The 23,797-nt window shown below is 38.1% G+C and overlaps 1 protein-coding gene across 4 annotated transcripts in view; it reads left to right on the top strand.

The window, feature by feature from the left end:
- The window catches only part of ndrg3 (NDRG family member 3), a 64,511-nt gene that overhangs the window by 22,105 nt on the left and 18,609 nt on the right, over positions 1-23,797 (top strand). For 2 of the 4 annotated variants that reach the window (XM_003220538.4, XM_008109966.3), the window contains exons 2-3: positions 10,014-10,110; positions 11,977-12,012. In XM_003220538.4, coding sequence (XP_003220586.1) covers positions 10,054-10,110; positions 11,977-12,012 — 93 coding nt within the window. In that variant the 5' untranslated portion in view covers positions 10,014-10,053. Of the gene's footprint in view, positions 1-2,489; positions 2,509-10,013; positions 10,111-11,976; positions 12,013-23,797 lie in introns of those variants that run through there. The other 2 variants (XM_008109965.3, XM_008109964.3) reach the window with 2 other exon arrangements.

Below are 23,797 nucleotides of genomic sequence, written 5' to 3'. Positions count from 1 at the left end.
ATACTTCAGAAGACAGGAGCAGAATAAAAAACGATCCTAACAGGTTAGAGAGATGGGCCAAAACTAACAAAATTAAGTTCAACAGGAACAAAAGACATGATAGCCACTTAGACAGAAAATAATTAAATGCAAAGATACAGAATGGGGACGCCTGGCTCAACAGCAGTATGTGTGAAAAAGATCTTGGAGTCTTCATGGACAACAAGTTAAACATGAGCCAACAATGTGCCGTGGCGGCTTAAAAAGCCAAAGGGATTTTTGGTCTTCATAAATAGGAGTATAATGTCTAGATCCAATGAAGTCATGCTGCCCTGCTATTCTGCCTTGGTCAGACCACACCTGGAACTCTGTGTCCAATTCTGGGCATCGCAGTTTAAGGGAGATGTTGACAAGCTGGAATGTGTCCATAGGAGGGTGACTAAAATGATTAATGGTCTGGAGAACAAGCCCTTTAAGGAGAAGCTTAAAGAGCTAGGTATGCTTAGCCTTCAGAAGAGAAAGCTGAGGGGAGACATGATAGCCATGTATAAATATGTGAGGGGAAGTCATAGGGAGGAGGGAGCAAGCATGTCTTCTGCTGCCCTCGAGACTAGGATGCAGAACAACAGCTTCAACCCACAGGAAGGAGATTCCACCTTAACATTAGGAAAAGCTTCCTAACCGTGAGAGCTGTTCAGTAGTGGAACTCTCTGCCTCAGAGTGTGGTGGAGGCTCCTTCTTTGGAGGCTTTTAAACAGAGGCTACATGGACATGTGTTGGGGGTGCTTTGAATGCAATTTTCCTGCTTCTTGGCAGGGAGTTGGACTGGATGGCCCATGAGTTCTCTTCCAACTATATGATTCTATGAAATCTTCTGAACAGGCAGACAGCAAAACAAACACCCAAAGGTGTTAACCCTTCCCTATGCTCTCCAAAGTGTGTGTGTGTGTGTGTGTGTGTATGTGTGTGTGTGTAGAGTTACACTTTAAAATGTATCTGTTCCAAGTTTACATACAAATTGAATTTAAGAACAAACCTACAGAACCTATCTTGTTTGTAACTTGGGGACTGCCTCTAAAAATAAATGGAGTCAGTGGGGTCTGGTATTAGACTGAGAAGACCTGGACTTAAATCCTTGTTGTATGATTTTGGGCAAGTCACTCTCGCTCAGCCTCAGAAGAACACAAAGACAAATTCCATCTGAACAAATCTTGCCAAAAAAAACTCATAGGGTTCACATTAGGGGCCATTCCAGACAGGCCCTATATCCCAGATTATCTGGCAGTGTGGACTCATATTATCCAGTTTAAAGCAGAAAACCTGGGATATAGATATATGGGACTGCATCTCCCCCTACGAACCCGCACGTTCTCTTTGCTCGTCGGGGGAGGCCCTTCTCTCGTTCCCACCACCCTCGCAGTCACGGTTGGTGGGGACGAGAGAGAGGGCCTTCTCCGTCATGGCCCCCTGGCTTTGGAACTCGCTCCCTAGAGAGATCAGGCAGGCCCCTACCCTCCTCTCCTTCCGTAGGAGCTTAAAAACCTGGCTCTTTCAAAAGGCCTTTGATACTTAATTTGATCTATCTGCCCATTTTAAAATAGCCCCATTCTCGAGGTGTTGCCAATGCTATATTGCACTTTGTCCATTTCAACTGTGAAATTACCTTCCCCATTTCGGCCCATTTCGGCACATGTTGCACTTTGCCTGGGTTCTATGAATTAGTCTCCAGTGTTAATATTGTATGTTTTATGTTGATTTTAACTATTGTTTTTACTGTAATTGATGTTTTTATTGGATAACTGTTTTATTGCTGTGTTTTGGTATTTGATTGTTTTATCGGGCAAGGCCCCATGTAAGTCGCCCTGAGTCCCTTCGAGGAGATGGGGCAGGGTATAAAAATAAAGTTATTATTATTATAAGTTATTAATTTGTAGTTTGGCAAGGTGCCAGGGCTTTTTCATAAAACTAAAATGTCCATGATGCAATAACATTGAGCCATGGCAGTTGAAGTGGTGTCAAACTGCTTTAATTTTATAATGTAGATCAGGCATGGACAAACTTCGGCCCTCCAGGTGTTAGGAGTTATGGGAGTTGAAGTCCAAAACACCTGTAGGGCCGAAGTTTGCCCATGCCTGGTGTAATTACTCCCAATTGGTTTGAAGCCACATAACGATACAATAACTTTGCCTGAAGATGAATAGATCTCGTGAAACTGTAATGGAACAGTGAATGCCTTGATTCTAATTAAATTAGTACATAAAAGTATTTTACTTCCCATCCCCTGATTGAATTTTCGTTTGTATGACTGCCTGGCTTGACTATCACAAAAACACAGGACAAGCAGCAACTACCTTTGTTCAAATGCCAGCCAGGCCAAGACTGGCTAGGGACCAGGAACGAGCTCATCTCTATTCTCGCGAGAACACTGAAAAGGGCAACATCTTGCGCTGGCAAATCGCAAGCTGCGAAGGGGAAGTGCCTGTTGCGCGCGCACCAGCTAACGGGCCCCCCTCCCCCCGCGTGCATTTGGTATGTAACGAGGCCACTGTTGCCCTGGCAACCAGTGGTGCCTCTCTCCTACTCAGGGCCTTAGTCAGGGAATTCTGGGGTCTCTGTTCACACAGGCGGCTCTTTCCTCCCTGAGAAGAAGGGGCTTCTTGTACAAAACAAAGCTCCTGGCAAGAAATAGTCTTGGTGTTTAAACTCTTGTTACAATATTATTTTTATTATGCTGCCATTTGGGGTGGGGGGGGGGTGCACACACTGGATTTGCAGCAGTTTAACACCACTTTAACTGCTTAACTGCCATGGGATCCTTGGGTTTGTTTTGCAATGGGTTTTAGCTTTCTCTGAGAAAGAGTGCTGATGCCCACAGTGTAGATGCAGCCTGAGGATGTTGGCCGCTGGAATATTATAGTGTGAGCCCTGTTGGCGTTCTCATTTTGTATCTTAGTCGTTGTTATAATAATATTTTAAATATTTCTGTTTTGTACTTTTGCAAAAACATGGTTTGTTGCCAGAAAACCAGGAAAAAATAATATTAATATTAATATTTTATAAATCTTCTTTTGGAACAGAAGATTTGTTACATTTACCAGTAATTATTTCTGTCATTATTCCCACTTGTGAACTCAGTAATTTTCCTCCAATGCTTTTGATCAATTAATACACAGAGAAGTTCTGATAATTTTGGAAGGGAAACCTGAAAAAATATCTCAATTCTATTATGTAGGTACCAATCAAATCTAATCCTAACTTCATTTTGTAGAATTGGCTACACCTCAGCTGTGTCCATCTCTTTTGCAGAAATGCATTTATGCCAATGCTTTAGATCCAAAGAATCACAGTTTGGATTCATGCTAATTCTCTATGTGTGAAGATAAATTATTTTAAAATTCCTTAAATGTTTCCCTCTCAAGAATAGTGGTCACAGATTGGTATGGTTCCCATTTTCTCAGACTTTGATGTGTAATTTGATAATAATTTAATAGATGACACATCAGTTTCCAAGTCTTACATTTTACATTTGTTCTCAGTTGTTTACGATGCTTGATAATGGGGCTTCAAGCTGAAAACAGGATTAACCTGGGCTGCTCCCACAAATCTTTTTAACAGATCCAGGCTTATTCTCTGAAAAGAAGAAGCTTTTTAAATCTACTTCCAATATTATCCTCATCTTATCCAGTTCCTCAGTGGACACTGTTTAAGAGCCACCTACTCTTTTTAATTATTTGTTACTCAAACCCCAATTATTTGTTATTATCTGAATCTGGCATTGAATTATTGCCATAGGTTGTAAGCCACCCTGAGTTCACCTTTGGGGGTGAGAAGGGCAGAGTATAAGTACAGTAAATAAATAATAAATATTTAGCTGTGTGTTCTTTACATACTTTCTCATAATCTTAATATCCAAAGAGTTCAGTTGCATTCCAAAAAAAAGGCTTTTGTGTAATTCCTGCAACACTAGGACTACGACTCAGCTTTTCTGATGTCAAAAAACAATATATTTATTTAATATCCTTGTAAGACTTGGAAGAGATTTATCACTATTTTTAAAATGTGGTGTGAGAGGTAGCAATACTTGATATTCTGGGAAACAGGGCTGTGTGGAAGGGCCCCAAGATTTCTTTCCCTCCCTGAGAGGTAGGCTATAGCAATAATTCTTTAAACAAATGAATTGTTGGTTCACTACTAAATATTGGCTAGTCTGTAATTCTGCTAAAATTATGTGAAATAAAAAGTCAAATTTGATTCCAGGACCCTTTGTGGATACCAAACTCTGTGGATGATCAATCCCATGATATGCAATGACATAATAAAATGGCGACCCTTATAAAAATGGTAAAATAAAGGTTTGCCTTTTGTATTTTAAAAAATATATATTTTTAGCTAATGGAAGATTGAATCCATGGATACGGAGGGCCAAATGTGTTAGTAATTTGACATTCAAATGTATTACTATGCCTGACAGTAACCTTCTTAAATATAATGCTTGTTTAAGTCTCACAGTTTCAAAATAAAATTATTGCATCTTGGATTACGTTTGTGCCATTAGTAGTGCTGTGTCAGTGACATCCAATGTGTCTTAAAATCTGAAATTTTTGATTAGTGGGGCTATTTTCTGGTAATTCTTTCATGTACTATTAAGAGTAAACAACCCTTCTGTATGGAAATGAAAATTGTTATGTTTTACCAAGTAGCAACTAGAAAATTTTATACAATTCATTACACTGTATAAAAATTACAACTAGAAAGGTTATATAAGTTCTCTTTCAAATCCGTAGTGTATGTGTATTTTAGTTTTTTGTTCCAAATTAATTCCCATTCTGAAAATGCTATTGTTTTTCTCAAATTTTCTGCCCATTTGATCATGCAACCATTCACTGTTTCCCCTTCTGTTCACCACTCCAATAGTTTGTTATAGATTTTTGAAATTGTCTTGTTTTCAGTTTCTAAAATTTTGTCCCAAAATTGCTCACTCTGATTAAAGTCAGTTATTCTATCTTTGTTATAGAACTCTTTAATTTGCAAGTAGTGTGGCCAGGAAATGTTAGTAAACTTTCTTTTAATTTCCTCATGATTTTTAAGATTTATTAAACCTTTTAGTGATAAATCCTTATAAGTTGGCTATTTTGACCAGCCTAAGAGTCTTCTTTGATTGGCTTCCATAGTGGAGAGCCAAAGTGGGGTCTTTGAGTAGAAATGATTTTTATATTTTAGCCAGATCCTAAGTAGTGAAGATCTTACGAAATGGTTTCCAAAGTTTTTCTCCTTCCTTTCTCTCTTATACCAAACATACGAATGCCAACCCACCCGTAAGTCATGTCCCTCTAAAGTTAACAATTTTTCTCTTTTTAGGTTCATCCAATCCTTAATCCAAACTAGGGCACATGCATCATAATATAGATTTAGATCCGGAAAACCGAAACGTCCTCTTCTTTTTGTCCGTTAATATCCTATATTTTATTCTGGGTTTTTTCCCCGTCCATACAAATGTCATAAGGTCTTTGTTCCATTCTTTAAACTTTGTAGTGTTGCGGATTATTGGTAAAATTTGAAATAAAAAGAGTAGTCTTGTTAGAACATTTATTTTTACCAATGATATCCTGCCCAAAAGGGAAAGCTTTAGTGCTTTCAGTTTATCCAGTTCTTTCCTTATTTGGTTATTATTTATTTATTATTATTATTACTTATTTGGTTCCACACGCTTTCATAGTTATTTGTTAATAATTGGCAATTTTTTTGGTGTGATCCATATACCTAACACTACACTGAGGAAACTAAGCCTAATGTACAAAAACACACAGAAAATTTGATGGAAATGTAAGGATCTTGATCTTGACAGACTAGGGAGATGGGCCGAAACTAACAAAATGAAGTTCAACAGGGACAAATGCAAGATACTTCATTTCGGCAGAAAAAATGGAAATCAAAGATACAGAATGGGGGACACCTGGCTTGACAGCAGTGTGTGCGAAAAAGACCTTGGAGTCCTCGTGGACAACAAGTTAAACATGAGCCAACAATGTGATGCAGCAGCTAAAAAAGCCAATGGGATTCTGGCCTGCATCAATAGGGGTATAGCGTCTAGATCCAGGGAAGTCATGCTCCCCCTCTATTCTGCCTTGGTCAGACCACACCTGGAATACTGTGTCCAATTCTGGGCACCACAGTTGAAGGGAGATGTTGACAAGCTGGAAAGCGTCCAGAGGAGGGCGACTAAAATGATTAAGGGTCTGGAGAACAAGCCCTATGAGGAGCGGCTTAAAGAGCTTGGCATGTTTAGCCTGCAGAAGAGAAGGCTGAGAGGAGACATGATAGCCGTGTTCAAATACGTGAAGGGAAGTCATAGGGAGGAGGGAGCATGCTCGTTTTCTGCTGCCCTGCAGACTAGGACATGGAACAATGGCTTCAAACTACAGGAAAGGAGATTCCACCTGAACATCAGGAAGAACTTCCTCACTGTGAGGGCTGTTCGACAGTGGAACTCTTTCCCCCGGACTGTGGTGGAGGCTCCTTCCTTGGAGGCTTTTAAGCAGAGGCTGGATGGCCATCTGTCGGGAGTGCTTTGAATGCGATTTCCTGCTTCTTGGCAGGGGGTTGTACTGGATGGCCCATGAGGTCTCTTCCAACTCTACTATTCTATGATTCTGTGAAGAGGGTAGTTTTTTTCACATGTGGTGGACCTGCAAAGTAGCAAAAAGATTATAGGAGAAAATCCATATGGCAGGCCAATATATCTTTAAGATTAAATTCCCTGTGAAACCGGAATACTACCTGTTAGGTATAACAGATTTGGACATACAACTAGATTCTAACTATGACATTTTATTCACTTATTTGACCACAGCTACTAGAATTAGTTATGCAAAACAATGGAAGCAGAAGGAAACGCCAAGCATAGAGGAATGGATCCAGAAAGTGAGAGAGATCAAGGACATGGATAAATTAGCTTTCTTATTAAAGAAAAATTCAGGAAATCCGATTAGATATACAGACTGGTTTAAGGTAAAGGAATATGAAAGAAACGGAAAATAAACAAATAGTATACCAAAGGACGTATTCTTCTTTTGCTATTATTCCCTTTTGCCCAGTTCATTTTATGTTTTTATTGCTGTGTTTTTCATGTGTTTTATAATGATTGTGATTTTTAATGCCTTTTAAATTTATTTGTGTGTTTTTGTATTTGATATTACTGTATGCTGTATACTGTATGCTGGTTTTGTATCTGTAAGCCGCCCCGAGTCCCTCTGGGGAGATGGTGGCGGGGTACAAAAATAAAATAATAATAATTATTATTATTATTTACTTCTATTAACGGAGAAATAAGAAGAGCTGATTTATTTTATGTCAAAACTAAGATTAAAAATTCTTACCCTCAACAAAAAACATCTACGAAGAGCAAGAAACTACAATGCAAAAGACTAGATGGAAGTCACTATCAGGTTTTTTTCCTTTTTCTTTTTTAGCTTTTTTAGCTTTTTTATTCTTTAATCTTTCGTTACTGATTTCCTACTATCTTATCATGTTATTGTTCTCACACTTTACTTGTAATAGAAAAGATTCCTCCCCCCGCTTTTTTTTCCTCTCACCCCTCATCCCCCCAGCCCCTTTCTTCCCTAGTCCCCTCTTTTTACCCTTTATATGTGTGTGTGTGTGTGTGTTATACAAGGACTTCCTGATCTCGATAAGCGTGGTATTCAGTTGCAGCCCAACTCCATGATTCATTTCCCAGTTTGATTATGTTTAAGTTATCTGTTTGGATATTTAATAGCAAATATTTAAAATACCAGTGAAAAAATAAGGGATATTTAAGTTTTTGTTGGAGATCTTCTTTGTCAGACTTATGACCATTTTCCCTTCTATATCCAGAGAGCATGCATACAGTTGCCTTGGAAATATGAGCTGACTGTATTTACCAGTTGTGACAAATAAGGCTTGTATCTTTCTGGACACTGCTTTCTTCAATACGGCTTGCTATCCTTGATCTTTAAAGCAGTTAGACTGTGGAAGTATTAATCATACCTGTAAAAACAAAGCAATCTGTCATTAGTTATGTATACGCAGGAGAAGTACAGAGGATGTTGTTGATGTCTGGGAGAATTTACAGCTTTTGTATGCTCCAGTATTAAGAGGGCTGACCCAAGATATTTTTGCTGCCTGGGACAGCCAAGGTAAAACACAGTGCTTGTAAAATCTGTTAATAAATTACTTGTGCTATTATAACAAGACATGGAATTAAGAGAGAACAGCATGGAGTCATCATTGTTGACCTTAAGGGAACATTTTGATTGGTTCTTTCAAACATGTTTTTAAAAAGTAATTTTAAAGTTGTCGTTCTCACTCTGACATTTTTTCCATATTTACTGCAAATCCTATAATATTACTTGAGTGGAGATGATTTGGTTGGGAAGTTCTCAGATTAGGAAAAGCTGTTTTAAAACATGGGGTCTCACATTATTCCTTTAAATGTTGATATTGATCTGCATCTTTCCACTCCACTTTCCCCTACTATTATATGTACATTTCACTCATTCTTATAGTGACTTCTTTATGAAAGGTTAAGATACATAGTGAGGTATAGTGGCTATATGACACTGATAGAGCAGCAATAAATGTGTATCTTTGGAGATCAGTCAGTGAATCAGCAGGAGACAATTCTTAATCGTAGTGTTTTGATTTATATACAGAAATCTTTTTGCAGTATTACATCCCAGCATTCTCCCTGACTTCTTGTTTATAGATTCCTATAGTTTCAGATGTCTGCAAAGATACCATTAGAGTATCATTACTACCAAAACAACAAGAAGATAAAGGAAAACTATTTTGGAGATATGGCAGTATTTTCCACAAAGCCACCAGATACACATTTTCTAGAAAGGTGTACTTTATGCCTATGGTAATCAGGGGAAGGGTAGCTTATTTACTTCCCAATAAAATCCAACATGGCACTATAGTGCTAGGACAATAGAATGCTGTTCTTTTTCCTTTATCCCTGCCTTCCCTTGGTGTAACATGAGGGCTGGAGGGGGCAATAGTAGGGAAAAGATATTTGGAAATTCTCATTTTTTAAATGGAAACAACTGTTTCATTGAAAAAGCATCCATAGTTTTTCTTAATAGGAAACAGAAAATTTTGCATCTTATCCTTGGGATGTGATAAAGACGGTTAATAGCAATTAAAGGTAGTAATTAAAAAACAGTAAAACTGTAATAAACCAATTTTTATATATAAATGAAGTATATTTGAACAACTTTTTCTTAGTATTGTTACAATATAAACCCTCTAATCCTAATTCTGTGAAGTTTGTTTTGGATGGATGTTTGTGCTCATTGCTGCACTGTAAGCTGAGGAAACTGGAACCTATCCTATGGCTAAACTCGGATACCTGGTCAGTCCTCTCAGTTTATGCTGTAAATCAGTGGTTCCCAACCTGTGATCCGTGGACCACCAGTGGTCCCCAAAAACTAAAATATGGTCTGCGGCCTCACCATTTCTACACGGTTGCAACAAGATCAACTGGTCTTGCGAACCCCTCTTATAGTGCCAAGGTAATGGGGATGTCAGGAGGTGAGAGACTGACTGCCCACAAAAGGCGCAACAACAAGTCTCCTGAATGCTGCTTCTCCTCCTACTCCCTCCCCCTGAGTGGAGCCATTCCATGTGGCATCTGGAAACTGGGGCACCTTGGTGTCTTCATTTTTAGGCCTGTTCCTGGGGTTATTTGGGGTGCTGATTCAGAAAAATTGCATTGGATAGACCACATCAGCTCTAGATGTGGGTAAGCAGATGGCAACTACTGGGTGGCATATGTTCTGTATCAGAAACTAGAGCTGATATGATCTATCCAATGCAATTTTTCTGAATCAGCACCCCAGATAACCAGACTGAATCTAAAGTTGACCAAAGACTGATTCGTAACCCTTTTGGTACTAATGTTGGATAGTGGTCCCTGTTCAAAAAAAGGTTGGGAACCACTGCTGTAGATATAGGATCTCTTGCAAAGTTGTGACCTTGTTTCTTTTGCTTTCCAGCAGGAGCGTTTGACTGTTAACTTCAGTGTTCTCAGTAGACATGGAAGAATTGCAAGATGTCCAGTTGACAGAGATCAAACCACTTCTGAATGATAAGGTAATAGCTTCTAATTATGTTCTGTATTTCTGCATATCTTGCTTTTGGAAAAAATATTCAGAGGCTTTGCTGATATTTTATAAGATATCTTCAATTTTTAAGATGACTGAGCAAAATCCGCCCCCCCCCCCTGTTAATTCTTATCTCTAATGGTCCTCTCCTTCTTTGTGAAAGATTTTAATTTTCAAGTTTTTTAGAAAGGGCCCGGTTAATCTGTTATTTTATGGTGCATAATATATAATGGTAAAAGAGTGATGCAGTATTTTAAAAACTGACAAAATTGTTTTTACTTTTTTACAAGAATCCATGTAATAAATTCATTTATAATGACTGAATAAATAACTGAAAGGATTGTTTATAAATTGTCAAGCCAAAGACTAGTGATCTTCAAACCTGGAGGGTGGGATTTCAGGTGCAAAGCAAGGGTACAAGGCATGCCCCAGAGCTCCCAGTTCTAGAAAAAGAAAAGTGGAGTAAAAGCCAGATTAAAAAAACCTGTCTGTTGTCCCTTCCTATGAGTAACGTAAGTAGCTTGCATTATATGAGGTAGCGACTTTTGTATTCCACTTTGCTTTCAGTTTTTCTTAGGCAGAATTTAAAGATTCATATAGAAATTGATTTTTAAGGAATATAGGCATCTCTTCATAGATGTTATAACTTGTCAGATTAACTGCTCTACATCAAGTGAACAAAAGCCTGCTGAGTAGACTGAAAAGTGGAGAGGGAAGTAGAGCATGGTCAAAAGAGCAAACGGGGATTGACATTGTGCCATAATTTAGATCTGTTGAAGCAGTGCAACATCAAAAGTCGTAGAAAATCAGGGGATACCTGTACACATAGGTGTGTAATTTTTAGGGTGAGATATAATCAATTACCAGCTAGTATTATCAGTTCTTTAAGCCAAATCCATTTTTTGTTTCATTATTTTCTTCCTTTTAGTGCATCTTCCACTTTTTTGTCATTTGTTGCTTTCCTGGAGATGTCAGGAATTGAAACTGAGACCACTTGAATGCATGTAGTCCACCTCTGAAGAACTACATCACCAAATCCTTATGTGTACAAGATAAAATTTTACCCATGAAATATGTTGGCAGGCTATTTCACTGTACATTTAAAAGGAAATAGCTGCGTTTATGCACGAAATGCATTGTTCACAAATTATGGTGAAGACTATAGTTTTTTTAATGTCAGGAGATCCCTCTCTCACCAACAACACCAACATGATTGCTGTATGTTAGAAATGACTATCTGTTTTTGGATCTACAGTAGAGTCTCACTAATCCAAGCCTCGCTTATCCAAGCCTCTGGATAATCCAAGCCATTTTTGTAGTCAATGTTTTCAATATATCGTGATATTTTGGTGCTAAATTCGTAAATACAGTAATTACAACATAACATTACTGCGTATTGAACTACTTTTTCTGTCAAATTTGTTGTCTAACATGATGTTTTGGTGCTTAATTTGTAAAATCATAATCTAATTTGATGTTTAATAGGCTTTTTCTTAATTCCTCCTTATTATCCAAGATATTCGCTTATCCAAGCTTCTGCCGGCCCGTTTAGCTTGGATAAGTGAGACTCTACTGTATTTAGTTTTAGATCTATTTCTGTATGTCTAATTTCTGCTCTAGTCCCTCTTCTGTTCTTGGCAGTTCAAATCACTGGTTGATGAAGGAGAGAGTTTATTCTGTTCTATTTACTCTTATGCACATTTTTCCTTGTTCAGGATAGAAAGTTTCCATTCAAACAGTAGTTTCACAGATAGTAAGTTGAAGCAGATTTTCAGTTAACACAACTGCAGAACACGGTTCATTAGACTGTTCTGGAAGATGGGCTGTTCATTGGCTTCTATTCTTATTTTGGCAGAATTCAGCTCGGAATTTTCAGGACTTTGACTGTCAGGTAAGTGTTTGATACCAATGCTTGAAATAGGTATACATTGTCAACGTTTTCATAAAAATCAGCAGTGGGCCTATCTAATTCATTAGAATTTGTTAATAAGATCTCAAAAAGCTCTTGTCTCTGACTTTCCATATCTTCAAAAACCAGTTTCCAGATCAGAAAATATTGTTTTGAACAGGTTTTTAAAATGAAATGCTAAAATTCTTACAGGTAATGTAGTAGTTATTAATTGCAAATCCACATTGAACTTCAAGGTGTCAGAAATCAGTGAAATGAAATGTTCAGATTGTAAAGAACTGTTTTCTTTGTCATAAGATATATTAATAAGTTTTTCAGTCTGTAGCATGGCCTAATAGTCCATCTTGCTTCAGTCACTTTTGCTTCAGAAATGAGAAATTCTGCCTTCTCTGTGGTTAAGAATTTATATTCACATCTATCTTGACATACATGAGAAGTAGAAATTGTGCGGTCTGCATTTAAAGTGTGATCCTTGGGAACCCCTGTGTAGCCCTTGTAATCAGAACTGACTGTAGTAATCTGAAATGGCATTTAACAGTTACTGCTCACTTTGGGAGCCTGGCCTGCTAAGAGCTGGGGGGTAATAAACATGGCCCTCTGATTCTCAACACAACTAAAATATCTATGTTATCACACTTAATAAGCATGAGTAGAAGTGGAGTAGCAGACGAAGGGTTAGAAGGCACGATCATCAAGTTTGCAGACGACACAAAACTGGGAGGGATAGCTAACACTCCAGAAGACAGGAGCAGAATTCAAAATGATCTTGACAGACTAGAGAGATGGGCCGAAACTAACAAAATGAAGTTCAACAGGGACAAATGCAAGATACTTCATTTCGGCAGAAAAAATGGAAATCAAAGATACAGAATGGGGGACGCCTGGCTTGACAGCAGTGTGTGCGAAAAAGACCTTGGAGTCCTCGTGGACAACAAGTTAAACATGAGCCAACAATGTGATGCAGCAGCTAAAAAAGCCAACGGGATTCTGGCCTGCATCAATAGGGGAATAGCGTCTAGATCCAGGGAAGTCCTGCTCCCCCTCTATTCTGCCTTGGTCAGACCACAACTGGAATACTGTGTCCAATTTTGGGCACCACAGTTGAAGGGAGATGTTGACAAGCTGGAAAGCGTCCAGAGGAGGGCGACTAAAATGATTAAGGGTCTGGAGAACAAGCCCTATGAGGAGCGGCTTAAAGAGCTTGGCATGTTTAGCCTGCAGAAGAGAAGGCTGAGAGGAGACATGATAGCCATGTACAAATACGTGAAGGGAAGTCATAGGGAGGAGGGAGCAAGCTTGTTTTCTGCTGCCCTGCAGACTAGGACACGGAACAATGGCTTCAAACTACAGGAAAGGAGATTCCACCTGAACATCAGGAAGAACTTCCTCACTGTGAGGGCTGTTCGACAGTGGAACTCTCTCCCCCGGGCTGTGGTGGAGGCTCCTTCCTTGGAGGCTTTTAAGCAGAGGCTGGATGGCCATCTGTCGGGGGTGCTTTGAATGCGATTTCCTGCTTCTTGGCAGGGGGTTGGACTGGATGGCCCATGAGGTCTCTTCCAACTCTACTATTCTATGATTCTATGATTCTATGATTCTAGGTATTGAATCAAATCATACTTTGCAAAAAGAAAGCTTGTGTTCATAGAGATAAGGCATCGTACGCTGGTAGAACAGATAATTGTGTTGCCTGTCTTGTAGATTTCCTCTCCCCTTTCCTAATGTGTGGCTCTGGTGTGCTGTTCAAAGTGATGCAAATATGAATTTAATGTATATCTTGCAAGGAGCTTTAATTTAAAATGGATTTAATAGGGCCTGTTTTATCTTGCTCTGTTTCTCCTCTCTCTCTTTCTTTCTCTCTCTCCTCTCTCTCTTTCTCTCTCTCTCTCTCTCTCTCTCTCTCACACACACACACACACACATTTTATCTTTTGCAAAGGACAGACATTCCTCTTAGCATAACTCAACATAAGCAAGTGCCTACACTGACAAAAAGAGATTGAAAAGGCATATTAGATTTGAAAGTATAGGTCACCTGCTCAAGGTAGATATATTTTAAGAAATGTAAAAAAAAAGTATTAGGTGAAGTGAACACAGACCAGATGATGCTTGCCATTTCATCTTCTCAGTAGTTTAAACTGAATAGTGAACATGTGTCCATAGCAACCAGTGAACAGGATGTTCCCCGATATAGCTTGTAAATTTTTTTGCTCTTAACACTGAATTCTGTGGCAGTCTTTTGTGTTAATAAGAATTGTTTTGTATCATTACGAACCCTTGTAAAATACCTGTGGCAGCATTGGAAAGCTAAGTATAGAAAAGCTTCTGAACTTCCATAGCTCTAACTTCTTTCAGACTAGGACGCTTCTGAGAAGCTACATAACATAAGTTATAACATGCCTTACTCAAAAAAACAAATATATCTGTTCTTTATAACACAATGTAATTGAATTAAAATTATTTTTGCCATTGTTTCAATTTAAGTGATTTTCACACAATGCGATTTGCTCTTATATACCCCACACTATCACTTTTTTAAAAAGAATTGTTGACACACCTTGGCTTACATGACGGAAACGTCTAGAGTTATCCCGGTTACTGTGGGATATGGAGAAGAAATTTGTTGGATTTGAAGATTCATTTTCCCAGAATGCCATACATTTGTTTGATGTGTTGTGAAGAGAAAAGCAAACAAAACTGTGCGTGCTCTATCTTACTGGCAATATGTAGATTTAGTACATAACTAGAACGTTCACCATTCTGGAAGAAGCAAAGACCACTAGCATCGAAGCGATGATCCTTCACCATCAACTTCACTGGACTGGCCATGTTGGCCAAATTCCCAATCACCATCTCTCAAAGCAGCTACATTACTCTTGGGTCAAGAACGGAAGATGGAATGTCAGTGCACAACAAAAGAGATTTAAAGACAGGCTTAAGGCTAACCTTAAAAAATGTGAAATAAACACCAAGAACTGGGAAGCCCTAGTCCTCGAGCATTATAATGAGATGTCAGATTTTGAAGAAGCATGAATAAAGGGCAAAAGGGAGAAATATGCCAAGACAAAAACATGTCAAACAAACTCTTGTAGGGACTGCCTTCCATCTGGAAATCGATGTTGTGAAAGCCCATTCAGATCCAGAATAGGTCTTCCCAGCCACTTATGGGCCCTTGGAAGACAGTTATACTCAGCCACAAGTGATAGCTGATGATGATGGTGGTGATGTATATTTAGTACATAACTATAAATTACATACATTTAGAAAGTGGTAATTGACAAATGAGCATACTTTCATTAGAGAAAAGTAAGGTTCACAGTCTGATTAGCAAATGGGATGGAATGCAGGACAATAGCTGGGAATCTCTCTGAAAGACTGACAGATTCCCACAAGCATTATTTAGTAAAAACTGGAGTGAAAGGGAACTTATTATTTCTCATATGACTCCTTTAAGGTATTAGTACAGTACTGTTTAAAGATTTGTTTTGGGAGCTCTTTTTCAATATCAATTTTATTGATGGAAGTAGAGGATGGATCTTCAGTAGGTAGTACTACTATCGAGTAAACACTCCTATGACTAACATTGTTTACATTTAACTTACAAGGAATGTAAGAAGAGACAGAGGAAGGTAGCTAAGCCAAGCATTTGGACTTGGTTAGAACACATTCCGCTATCTAATACAAATCTGACTAGTTAATCCTCTTCTTCATAGATATGAAGAATCACAGCAAACATCTAAAAAGGACTTAATTTTTATAGTACCAGCTTCCCAGGCAGTTATGTCTATGAAATTTTGTGTAGAAATGTACTGGTAACATTGGCCACCTCTTTGAAATTGCTGGTATACAGTAGAGTCTCACTTATCCAACATAAACGGGCCGGCAGAACGTTGGATAAGCGAATATGTTGGATAATAAGGAGAGATTAAGAAAAAGCCTATTAAACATCAAAATAGGTTATGAGTTTACAAATTAAGCACCAAAACATCATGTTAGACAACAAATTTGACAGAAAAAGTAGTTCAATGCACATTAATGCTATGTTGTAATTACTGTATTTATGAATTTAGCACCAAAATATCATGATGTATTGAAAACATTGACTACAAAAATGCGTTGGATAATCCAGAACATTGGATAAGCGAGTGTTGGATAAGTGAGACTCTACTGTATTTGCATCTGTTGAACGTGTAAGTAAGTTTAGTTTGCAAGAAGCACTCTGGAATTGCCTTTGCACAACCAGTGAACATGGAAACAAAATACAGTCCCAGAATGTGGTCTTAAAAACACCTGAGGCAATTGCAGCGTTGAAGATTCTGCATGTGGTCAGTACCTAGATGAAGAACCACATGAGGATGCTATCTATTCTGTTCCATATGTGTGAATGTATGTATATATAATGGGGAAGGGCGCAGTAGAGTTTATAGAATGAATGATGCCTTTTCATTGATAATAGTAACTATGGAACATATTATTATTTTGTACTGTAGTGGAGGGCTGTATTGGATTAAGGTCAGACATTATCTGTTAATCTGTGCACCAAGATAGTACTGACCTGAATCTGGAAATATATTGTGATTTACAATATATTTGTGTGACAGGAAACATTTGCTCACAGGGAAAAACACCAGTAAAAGTGCTGCTTTCTGGATGTTAACATAATATAATATAGGGCATCATAGCAAGGAAGATTTATGTACTGTTTCTATTTGCTACTAACGGCTGAAGAACCCTCTACCCAACCTCTGTTAAAAGATACCTCATGAAGATGGTCTTATATAGTCCATTCTACTGCCAGGTGACTTTTATTGTCAGGAATTCTTCCTAAAGTTGAGGTGGAATCTTTTTTCTCATAATTTGAAGATAATGTTTTATGACCTAGTTTCTGGAACAGCTGAAAACAAGCTTCTTCAGTGTTTTTACTTAGCATCCCTTCAAGGATTAAAGTATGACTATCATGTCACCTCTTTTCCAAGCTAAACAAACCACGGTCCTTAAGTTGTTTGTCAGGGTTTTAGTTCCTCACTTTTTACCATCTTGGTTGTCTTCTTGTGACTGTTTCAGCTTGTCCATAGCCTTCTTGAAATGTAGACTCAGTATTATAGATAAATGTTGATGCAGCCTGCAATTACGTTGGCTGTTTTGGCTTCTGGTGAACATTGTTGACTCATGTATAGCTTGTGGTCTACTGAAACCATTAAATCTTTGGCATATGTACTCTTGTCAAGTCAGGTGTCACCCATCTAATATCTAAACATTTCACTGTTTTTGCCCAAATATAATTTTGGATCCCTGTTGAAATCCATCTTGTTAATTTGAGCTCAACTTTCCATCTTCAAGCATGGTTCAGTTGTAGTGGCTTACTGCAGTAGTTTCCTGACTATGCATGGTCAATCCTATGCAGGCAGTATGAGATCACTCTTAACCTCCCTCTCAAACTGCCCTGTGAAACAATAAAAACACGTTTTGTCCATGTCCTGTTAGCTGAGTTTGTGATCATTGAGCTCTATAGACTCTGAGAGTGGCTGTGTAGAACTTGTTGATGCTAGCTCTATCCTTAGACCAAGTATTCCAGAAGAACACACAGTACGAAACACACAAATTGCGCTCCAGACATCAACCTTAACACAGATGATGTCTTTTATCACATAACCTGCCTCTTATCCTTATATTGTTGTCTGGGTGCCAGTTCCTTTAGACTCTTGAGATTGTAAAAGACATTACATCTTCCAAAATGCAGAACATTAATAGCAGAATTTGTGCCACCAAAAACCATATTGATTCTTTGTATTTTATGGCCTACCAAGAACTATATCCCAATGCTGGTTGCCTGGCTGGAAAGAGAACAGATGCATTTTTGTTGCTGACTAATCCAGTTGAGTCAAGAGAAAATAACAAATATTATAGGCTCATTTGCCTGGGAGCTGCTCACTATGAAATCCTTCAGCTTTGGGGTAATTGCAGCCCACAGGGTATATGTGACCTTGAGCCACTTGTGTGACCCCTAACCACCCTCTAACACCTCTTTAACACTTGGAAAAAATATACAATTCCCTGCTGTTTATCTGGCAGTTTTTGTGATGCCTCATGGGCCTTGTAGTCCTGTTCCTAGTACTATTGTGGCAGATGAAGACGAAAACATGGGGTTTTCGCCGGTTCAGCAAGAGCTGGAGTCTCTTCACCTGCCGGATGTTGATGTTTGCCCTCAAGAATTCAGTAAAACAGGCCTTGGGCAGAACTCCCCTCCGTTTCCCAGGAAGGAATCTTATTCTAGAGACAGGGGAGTTAGAGAGGCCCAACGGAGGAGTTTGCGGATCGCTGCCAAACAACAGACTGATTAGGTCTGCTTCCCTTGGGAAATTCTAAGGAGTCTTGCATCTGGACAGAGTTGGGTTTCGCTTCTTGTTCTCTAGGGAAAGAGACTTGTTGGTGGGAAAACGAGACCCAATATAGGTGTTTGGCGCGAGAGATTCTTTGCGGAGTCAATTGATCACCTTCAGGAGAGAGATCGTGTGTGGACTTCGTAACCCCAGTTCCTTGCTTCCCGGATCAAGCTTCAAGCCTTGCCTTGCCTTGCCGTTTAACCACGGATCCTGCTCCATGCTTCACGTTTTGCCTTGTTTCCAGTCACGGACCTAGTCAAGTATCAAGTTTATTTCCAGCCTTGTTGTCAAGCTTCATTGGACTGAGACTCTGACATTTCCCCACACTTTTGCTTGGCAAAAGTGTGTGTTTCGGTCAAGTGGATTAAAACTTTGGACTCTAATATCATCTATTGAACAATACATTTTTGGACTATATTTGACCTCGTTTGAAAGGTCTGCTCCTGAACTATATTCTTCACTTGTTTTATTGCTTTTATGTATTTCCTTAATAAAGATATTAGATAGAGATTGGCCTCCGTGTATGGTTATTGGTGCCCAGCAGCCAGGGGTCTGACAGTTTTCTACCTGAAAGTCAGCCAAATATGGTAGTTCATTTCTCTTGCTTTCACAGAGCCCTCTCAAAATATTTAGCATTGGCTAAAACAGGCATAGACAAACTTCGGCCCTCCAGGTGTTTTGGACGTCAACTCCCACAATTCCTAATAGCTGGTAAACTGGCTGAGATTTCTGGGAGTTGAAGTCCAAAACACCTAGAGGGCCAAAGTTTGCCCATGCCTGGGATAAAACATGATGGGGAAAATTGGCTCCTGTACCCCCTACAGTTGCTAACTTTTAATCTGTAGTAGAACATATTTCAGTACAGATCTAACTTGTGTAGTTCGTTTTTATGTAAGCTGTTAATTGTTGAGATATTTTTGTATAATCTGAAGTAGCTTTTACTTTTAAGTGTTCTTAGGTTTACACGACATTATGCCCATTCTTCTATTGAACATTTCCAATTTGAAGTCATTCTAAAAGTGCAACTTACAGATTTTATTGTGATATGAATTTCTGCAGCCACAAAATAGTTTAACATATTTTTACAGCCAGTGTAGTGTGATGGTTTGTGAATTGAACTAGGACCAGGGTTCAAATTCCTGTTTAACTATGGAAACCTACTGGTGACCTTGGACAAGTCAAAAAAAGAAAGGTTATGGTAAACCTCCTTTGATTAAATCCTGCCAAGAAAACTGTGTGATAGGGTCGCCATAGGTCTGTGTCAACTTGAAGATACACAACAACAAAAAGCATTTCTTCCAAGTAGGGCATTCCATTCCCTTTTTCTGTTCTTCTGCCAAAAAGTCATTTCATATTTTGTAGCTGCAGAGCATGCTCAGTCCTCATTGTTCTGTTTGTGTGTGTGTGTGTGTGTGTTTGCTGCAAATTTTAGGATTATCAGCTACATTGCTTATGCCTCCTTACTCATTGGACCATTTTGACTGTAATCCTGATAGTGTTACTTAATTTAATTACTGACTGTGCTTTTGAGTATATCTATCAGTTTAAACTTGATTCTAGTTAGCCTAATTCAGTTTATACTAAGTATGCACATTTAAATATATTTTGTATATCCTTTTTTACACTCATAATATGAAAATATAGCAACTTGTCTTATCTCTTGAACAGATGGTAGTTAAAGTATCTCTTGGACTTGTCTGTAGATGGCAGATGGTGTCTGTAACTGACAAACTAGGGAGTCATAAGTGCATGTATATTATTGTCCTTTCACCCCTCAAAGAGTTTAATGTTACATTGGACTTCTGTATCTATTACATGATTGCGCCTGTCATGTATTTAATTGAATTCAATTTCCTTATGCTCTTTTTGTATCATTGCTATAAAAGTGACGGCATGGAGGTGGGGAGGCAATGTAATAGACCCATAAAGCTTTTGAAGTATGGTGTGTAGCATTTCTTATCAAAAGGATATCCTAACAATTTTGGGCCAAGGAAGCCATTTTCCTCTCTCCTCTTATGTTTTAGTGCGATTTTTATGAAAATGGCACACGACATAGAAGTACTCTCAGATCTGGAGTTTCAAAAGAGCAGATGCAGGAGCTGCAGGAGTCATGATGGCTAAAACAAGTCTGAAGCCTTTTTAAAAATTGTGACATTTAGTGAGACTAACAGTCAGAGTCAGTCCCCACCCAAAATATGGTGATTGGAGAATTCCTTGTAAAACACACGGATAGATTAGCGGATGAACCTGTCAACCTCCAAGTCAATCTGTTTGCATACCAAAAAACCAATTTAATTTCTGTGCTAGTATTCAAAGTCAGAAGCTGTGGGTGGCTCCAGGGCAGTTGTACTGACATTGAGTGGCAGGATACTTTACCTTGAGAGGTTCCCAAACCTGTCTAAAGGGCACTGAATCCACTACTTGCGTTTTCTTGAAATGCTTAGCAGTGTTGCTAAACTTCTGTTAAATTGAATAGAATTTTAGCACCTTCTTGATTATACTGTGTTTGTTAGATTGTTGTAGATTTGCTGGGAAGGGAAACTCAATAAACAGGAGAACCTGATATTTTAAAACACATGGATGCACAACTTTGGAGGCTTTGAATAAAGATTATAGCCTAATGATATATCTGTCATATTTACTTCAAAGTCATAAACAAGGTTACAATACCTGACAAAATTAAGAGTTAAGAATTGGGTTTTAGTGGTTCTTATCAGTTGTAATTATGCTCTCTCTATATTCTCCAGATGCTGCTCAAATTGATGGGATTTTTTTACAAACATTAGTTATTTTTTCCTGCAGTGACTTCTAAAAACTAATACTTGTATTACCAGTCCTCTGATTGATAACAATATCTTCTTCGTCTGACTTTGCAGCCATCTAATGTGAAAGAGATTTTGTGCGTATATGTGGCAAGTTGAGGAGAAGGGTGAATGTTATGGTCATACTAAAATAGTCCTGTCTGAGACTGATAACTTGAATTTCTGACCAATGTCCTTGCCATTACAGGAATTGATTTTACAGGGAGAAATATATAGCCAGGTGAAAAGAGAATTTGTGAAAACTCTGCTAGCATTTATATCAATTGATTGTCCTCAGTGGTTCAGAATACGAATTGCTATTGGTATTTGGTGATAACATTGTGACAAATGTTATTCAGAAATTGCTAGCTGAAAAACATGTCTGAAGCTACAAACTAGGGCAGGGTAATATGACTATTTCTAAATTACAGTTGATATTTCTAGAGATTTACTGGGTTCTGTTTTTAGAAACTCAAGGACACCATGGTCATGTCTTTGGTAGCTGCTGTTCCATGAACATCTGTAGTCATTTGTTAGAGTGAGAAATACATAGTCCTATGTGGCTCATCTATCAGACTAAATGAACACCAAGTCTTGTGAAATAGATTAGAAAGAATATTTATATGTATTCAGGGGAATTAGAAAAATAAGAAAACACTTATGTGAAAAAGATGATAAAATGCTAATACTTAACAAGAAGAAAGTAAAACTGTCAAATCCCAAATTTATATCCATCCTCTTCCAAAAGGAAAATAGTGAAAATGGAAAACAGTCAGCCCTCCATATTCACAGATTCAACCACCCATGGCTTAAAAATTCCCTCAAAATATCCAAAAGGCAACCCATGATTTTATATAAAGAACACAACTTTATTACCATTTACTACCCCTTTGTATATAATTGGAATTGATCGTCTATGAATTTTGGTATCTACAAGGGGGTCCAAGGCACTGCATGGCTGAGTGGTAACAGGAAATCCAGGCAAGAACTGATGTTGGCTTAATATCAATATCAAGAAAGGTTGCAGGGTCAGTAAGAAGTCAGTTCATGTGCATTTAGACCACTATGTTTTGCTGACCAGAAGCCAAATTGAATTTCTCAAAAACAAATTGAGCCAGATTAAAGTTACATCTTGTTTTGATAGTGGTGTAATCTTAATAAATGTTATGGATGTAGTGGAGCTTGATTTTTAGAAAATAATTCAGTGAAGTCCACATCAAATTCTGTTGACAAGGAAATGTGCTACTGTTGGGTGGGCTTATTGGGTGGACCATACCAAGAGAATTATGATCAGCAGCTTTTCCTCATAATAACTGTTGATTTTATTATTGTACACTGGTTGGTTACCATTTTTTTGAATACAGGCAGTCCCTGAGTTACAAACATCCAACTTACAAATTACTAATAATTAAGATTAGGAGTGAGAAACAGGAAGTGAGAGAAATCTACCTCTAGGAAATTCACTCCTGAGTGGGAAAAGGTGTCTCCATTGCAGATTTATCATCAATCCTTGTTTCCACAACAAGACAATTTTTTCTCTAGAATTCTTGTGGTTCCCAATCAATTATACTTTGCAAATCTGTTCTTTACCTGATCTTGAAGTTATACAGAAGTATTCTGTAGTGTGTTTTTACCACTGTGATGTATATTTACTTATATTCAGTAAGTTCTATTGAACATAGGGAGAGATATTCTGAGTTGACCTATTTAGGATTGGAGTGTAAATAAGGCATGTTTGAGGTTCATCTTCTTTTGTCTTCCAATCAGTGCTCTTTCCATAGAAAACAAATTCAGCTTTGATCTCCTGGCTTTGATAAAAGTAAAAAAGATTCATTCCTCCTAGTTGCCCTAGTTCTAGTTTATTCTTTTGACTGCATTGTTTTCAAATTAGCATGCTGATTGTTTTAATAACTTTGAAATTGATATTTATTGAAAGAGTGCAACATTTAATATTTATTCAGATTTACTTGATTATAGATGCCTTGATACCTAGTAAAATCTTAATGTCAGACTACTCAAAGCTACTTTAGCTAAGATGCAATTTCTTGATTTCGTAAACTAATATACGCATGCTGTATATTATGGGTTCATCTTTTCTATTTCAGCAGTTTACTGTGACAGTTAAAATGGATGTAAAATACAGTTTTTGGGGGCTGGGCAAAATTAAACCAGAAAGCAGGTATACATGCTGACAAAATTGCTTACTGTCCTTGGATGCATGCTAGATCTTTCAAGGCATTACATCATTGGCTTGCATATTTATGTCCAGATAATTCTTGAATTTCACAAGCCCTCACTTTTAATTTACACCTTATTCTATTTATACAGAGTACCATAGAAACCAGTTCCTGCTGGCATACCATGGTGTTCTTCTATTAATATGTCTGCACTGTGTGGGTTTGAATAAATTAGATCAGTGTGCTTGTTTATAAGCGAACAGATAGCTTCCCTCAGTTTTTTTTCTCTCAAAACATAATTTTTGGGACTGAAACCAGCTATGAGAGTAATGGTATAATGGGTTTACATCTTTTGCGGGAGGGGGCAAGAGAGGAAAAATTCAAGGTGAATTGTTTGCTTTCCATTCTT

The sequence above is a fragment of the Anolis carolinensis genome, chromosome 4 (genome assembly GCF_035594765.1).
Source record: "Anolis carolinensis isolate JA03-04 chromosome 4, rAnoCar3.1.pri, whole genome shotgun sequence".
In the NCBI taxonomy this organism is placed as follows: Eukaryota; Metazoa; Chordata; class Lepidosauria; order Squamata; family Dactyloidae; genus Anolis; species Anolis carolinensis.
This window is presented reverse-complemented; position numbering and strand designations above follow the sequence as displayed.